General features: G+C 34.2%; 1 protein-coding gene across 1 annotated transcript; it reads left to right on the top strand.

Annotated features, from left to right (window-relative positions):
* Positions 1-1,334: 1,334 nt before the first annotated feature.
* LOC106424785 (ubiquitin carboxyl-terminal hydrolase MINDY-3) lies at positions 1,335-4,718 on the top strand. The gene is made up of 7 exons (XM_013865538.3): positions 1,335-2,002; positions 2,364-2,442; positions 2,529-2,665; positions 2,770-2,881; positions 2,965-3,141; positions 3,530-3,601; positions 3,714-4,718. Exons 1-7 carry the CDS (start codon positions 1,623-1,625, stop codon positions 4,524-4,526), a joined length of 1,770 nt encoding a protein of 589 aa, XP_013720992.3. The 5' UTR covers positions 1,335-1,622; the 3' UTR covers positions 4,527-4,718.
* Positions 4,719-5,072: the final 354 nt, after the last annotated feature.

Genomic DNA, 5,072 nt, shown 5'->3' with positions numbered 1-5,072 from the left:
ACGGGCATAATCATCTTATGAATACTTATTATTTTATGTCTTATTAATCTAAAAATCGGCATTATAAACTAATATTTAATTATAAACTATTTTATATCTTAGTTTTTTAATTTTATAATAAAAATATTGTTTTCAGATAGCAACACAATATATATAAGAATTCTCTTAAGTTTTAAATATATTTTCACAATTTTCTTATATTATTTTATAATTAATTATTTAATATAACATATAAATTTAATTTATTAAAATAAAATGCGTGTTTTATTATATGTGAAATTCATTACGGGGTTTGTGAAAATTAATAAATACTCAGTTAAAACCTAATAATAAGTCAATGATCTATATAAAAGCTTAAAACCTAATAAAATATGATAAATAAGTAAATACAAATTTTAATATAACATATAGATTTAAATATTACTAAATCAAAATTTGTTGTTAATTATATATAAAATTCATTACGGATATTGTTTTAAATTATAAATTAGTGATTCAGATAAAAATTATTAATAAATCAATGACTAAGCTAAAACTTAATAAAAACATGACAAATAAGCAAAATTGACTAAAATCATGTAAAACATGACAAATAAGCAAAATCAAAATAATTATATCTAATTACATATTTTATAGTTATATTATTTAAATTAATAAATTATGGACTCAACTCATTATGGGTTTTGTGAAAATTAATAAATACTCAGTTAAAAACTAATAAATAAGTTAATGACCTATATAAAAGTTTAAAACCTAATAAAATATGACAAATAAGAATTTTAATATAACATATAAATTTAAATATTATTAAATAAAAATTCATTACGGACATTGTTTTTAATTAATAAATTAGTGATTCAGCTAAAAATTATTAATAAATCAATGACAAAGCTAAAATCTAATAAAAACATGACAAATAAGCAAAATTGACTAAAATCATGGAAAACATGATAAATAAGCAAAATTGACTAAAATCATGGAAAATATGACAAATAAACAAAATCAAAATAATTATATATCTAATTACATATATTATAGTTATATTATTTAAATGAATAAATTATGGACTAAATTAAAAACTATTAATAAATTAATGATTCAGCTTAAATCTAATTAAAATATGACAAATAAGCAAAATTATCTAAAATTATGGAAATTATGACAAATAAGCTAAATTACTTCATAAATAATAATATAAATAGATAGATAGATTGGTTTTTATCAACTCAAAAAAAACTAATACCCCAAAAATCTGACCAGTATCTAAACCCGAATGCCCGTGTCTATTTTCTTGGTATTAATTAAAAACGAGCAACCTATGGACAGAGTGAATTAACAGGAAAAAAAAGGAAGCAAATAATTCAACTCGTGAAACGGGTCCAAAAGACGAAATTGAAAAACAATCTGATTAAAGTTGTCGAGTTTATTTGCCCTAAAAACAATTGAAATCGAAAAGAGAAGCCTTTAATTCGCTTCTGTCATTCCATTCCATTCTACCATTATGATTATACCATTCGGGGACTTGTAGTCATTGACTCGAATTGGGTTTTCTCATCCTTATATTTTGCGGTCTCAGATTCTTCTCCTGTCCGCAATCTTAAGATCCGGTGGTGGTATTCTCAATGGCGAATCATCAAGACGACGAGGATTTGGAATTGGCTCTTAAGATGAGTATGCAGTACAATCCCCCAGAGGCCAAACGGAGCAAACCCATTGAAGAAACTGGATCCGGATCTGGTGAATCGCCGGAGGCCAAAACACGGCGGTTGCAGAGGGAGATCATGGCTGCTGCGGCTGAGAAACGAATGCTGTCGTTGCCTAAGACCCCTCCTAAGCCCAGAGCTCTGGCTTCGCCAATTACGGTTGCTGATAGCTGTAAAGGGATTGGATCCGGTGGTGGTTTGGAGTTATCGCCGGAAGAGTCTAATCAACTGTTCACAATGGTGTTTGGGAATGAGGTTTCCAAAAGCATACTTGCACAGTGGACTAATCAAGGCATAAGGTATCAAGGACTGATTCCAAATTTTATCTGCTTTTGGAAAACATTTTGCTGTGATTATTAATCTATCGAAATCGCATCAGCAAATCATTTTGATGCATAGTTATCAGAATCAAACTGACCATTTCTAGAGACATCAGTGTGGTGCAAAGATATTGGGTTTTGATGGCTAAAACTTGGAACACACTTGCTTGTGATTGTATCTATTTGAACTCTTATTTCAGAAATCATTTGCATAGCCTCCAACAATGTTGGGTTATTCTTCTCCTATTTTGTTTGAGTCAGGCATGTCATATATCTTCAGTCGAAATTTCCATTTGCATATATCTCGCTTTTATTGGTCATTAAAGTGCTTCTGTTATAGGTTTAGCCCTGATCCTGAAACTACTATAGGGTTAGTGCAGCATGAAGGTGGGCCCTGCGGTGTTTTAGCAGCATTACAGGTAACAACTCTCTTGTTTTTTATTTGTTGTCTGAACCATGTGAACGTTCTTACAGTGGAAGTTGACTGCTCCATTTTTCTTTGTAGGCATTTGTTCTTAAATACCTTCTTTACTTTCCGGATGACATAGGAAAAGATTCCCCGAGTTTGGGTGTCAAAACATCTAAAAACCCTTATGTCGCATCAGACTCTTTCTCTTCTATACCAGAAGAAGCAAAAACAAGGTGATTTTTTTTTTCTCAAGAGTGTTTGTTATTCAAGTCCGAATTTTCGTTATCATGATCTCCTCACCCAGCTGTCATTGTATTTTTTTTTCCTGATTTTGCAGGGCCCTTGTTAGAAGCATGTGTGAGATTCTATTTATGTGTGGAAACAATAACCGTGCTGTAGTAGCGAGTTTCCTTAATTCTGAGGATCTCAATACTAATCAGAAAGATGAGGTAAGTTTCTTTTCCATATTTGGTGCAAGTTATTATTACTTTTGATTCACTGGTTATGTTGCGTCCCTAATTTACTGTTGCAGGTAATGGCTGCTGGGCTCCCCATTGAGTCTGCTTCAGATTTGCAGAAGATCTTAAGATTTGAGACATTCACAACTCAGTCCAGTGCCCTTAGTAAGATAGAAGGCACAATAACTGCTTTCCAGAGTCGCGTGGGTGCTTTGCTATTCCTTATTTCAGCTTTACTCTCCCGTGGACTGGTATTGACGCAACCTTGATCCTTATTACTTTAAAAAGAAACGATAGTATGAATGACAGATTAGGGAATTGAATGACATTCATTCACGCGATAGGTTTCAGTTTTTCTAACAACTTGGGATCATTTGGTCATTGTGGACCTTACTATTGGCGTTATAGCCAGAAATAGAATTTATAGAGAAAATCTCATCTGATAGGCAAGCTAGTCCTACTGTGTTACGACCACATCAGCATTTAGAAGTTTTGGTTTAGGTTTCTAGACTATTCTTTGATTCGGATGTGAATCAGAATATCAAGTTGCAGACTGGATCATTGTGCTAGATTTTGCATTTCCATAATTTAGGTCATCTAGTGTTGTAGCCGTATATAATTTTTTTTTTCCATAAACAGGATACTGTTCAAAACGACAGGGACGATCCAAACCTCCCCCTAGTAACTGCACCATTTGGACATGCCTCCCAGGTAACACATTTCTGAATCCACTTTGATCTGTAACTTGTCCTTTTACTCTCTTTTGGTCCTTGAGTATTACTACTGATTTTTTTTTCTCTTTGCCCCTTTTTTTTTTGATTAGGAAATCGTAAACCTGCTATTGTGTGGTGAAGCGGTTCCTAATGTGTTTGATGGAAGGATGGATTTTGGAGGCGGCATGTTTTTGAAAGGCATATCGAAGAATGTTGAGGTGGGCTTCCTGACGTTGCTTGAGTCTCTCAATTTCTGCAAAGTCGGTCAGAACCTCAAATCTCCCAAATGGCCTATATGGGTCGTTGGCAGCGAGTCACATTACACCGTCCTGTTTGCACTCGATCCAGCTGTCCAGGAAGAAAACGAACTTGAGCTGAGAGAGTGTCAGATAAGAAGAGCTTTTGATGCAAGAGACCAGAGCGGAGGAGGAGGTTTCATCAGCGTGGAGGCCTTTCACCAAGTTGTTCAGGAAACAAACATTAGACTGCCAACTGAGAAGATGAATGAGATCTGCGCCATGGGGTTCATTGTGTGGAGCGAGTTATGGCAAGTGATCTTGGAGCTGGACAGAGACTTGGGAGGGATCAAAGATTCATCAGGAATGATGGGAAAGAAAGTGTTTGATGTTTATCACTTCAATGGGATTGCTAAATCAGATATAAACGGTGGTGTTCAAGCTATGGCTGTGGAAGGTGGGACGGTTCCTATGCAAAGGCCAAGGCTCACAAAACTAAACGTCTCTGTTCCTCCTAAATGGACACCAGAAGAGTACATGACATGTGCAGCGTCCAGCAGCTCTGACAAAGACTCAGAAGTGAACCAGCCTAAGCCGGCACAGCATGCACCATTGGTCGATTGTATCAGAACTCGGTGGTCACGAGCCACTTGTAGCTGGGCTGGAGATCCTCCAAGTATAGTCTGAAGACTGTTATATTATGGGGAAAAGGGGACATCGCTTATTTGATTTGGCGGTTTAGACGCGTTTGAACTTTCTGCGTTGTCCGTTTTTCTTTTTGTTGTATTATTATAGAACTTTTGTTATTTGTTGAGACTGAACATTATTTGGGACAAATGAATATGTTCAACTGATGCATATATTTTTCTTTTAAACCAATTGAAAAATTCTATTAAACAGGTTCATAGGTTTGTTGATGTAGATTTTTTTTTTGGACAACTGTTGTTGATGTAGATTACAAGCTTCTTTCTAGCTTTTTTGCCAGAGCTATACTCTGATGTAATAAGATGGTTCGATCAAGAAGGGTTTGTGGCGAACATCTCAAGACTGCTTGACGAGCTGGGTTTGTGTCCTCACCTTTTCTCCTTACTATCGTTTGTTACTTTCTCTACGAATATTATAAGCTAGCTTGAAATCTATACGGCTATAAAGTCTATAATCATATAAATTATATATACATATATATTAATATTTGATAAATTAATAAATTTCATTTCAATTGGATTAGTATTA

The sequence above is a fragment of the Brassica napus genome, chromosome A10, assembly GCF_020379485.1.
Source record: "Brassica napus cultivar Da-Ae chromosome A10, Da-Ae, whole genome shotgun sequence".
Lineage (NCBI taxonomy): Eukaryota > Viridiplantae > Streptophyta > Magnoliopsida > Brassicales > Brassicaceae > Brassica > Brassica napus.
Note: the sequence above shows the minus strand (reverse complement) of the source record. Positions and strands in the feature narration are given on the sequence as shown.

Coding starts and splice junctions, on each gene's coding strand:
- LOC106424785 (XM_013865538.3), top strand. CDS start 1,623: ATGGCGAATCATCAAGACGACGAGGATTTGGAATTGGCTCTTAAGATG. Junction 2,443..2,528: donor GTGTTTTAGCAGCATTACAG/GTAACAACTCTC, acceptor TTTTCTTTGTAG/GCATTTGTTCTTAAATACCT. Junction 3,602..3,713: donor CATTTGGACATGCCTCCCAG/GTAACACATTTC, acceptor TTTTTTGATTAG/GAAATCGTAAACCTGCTATT.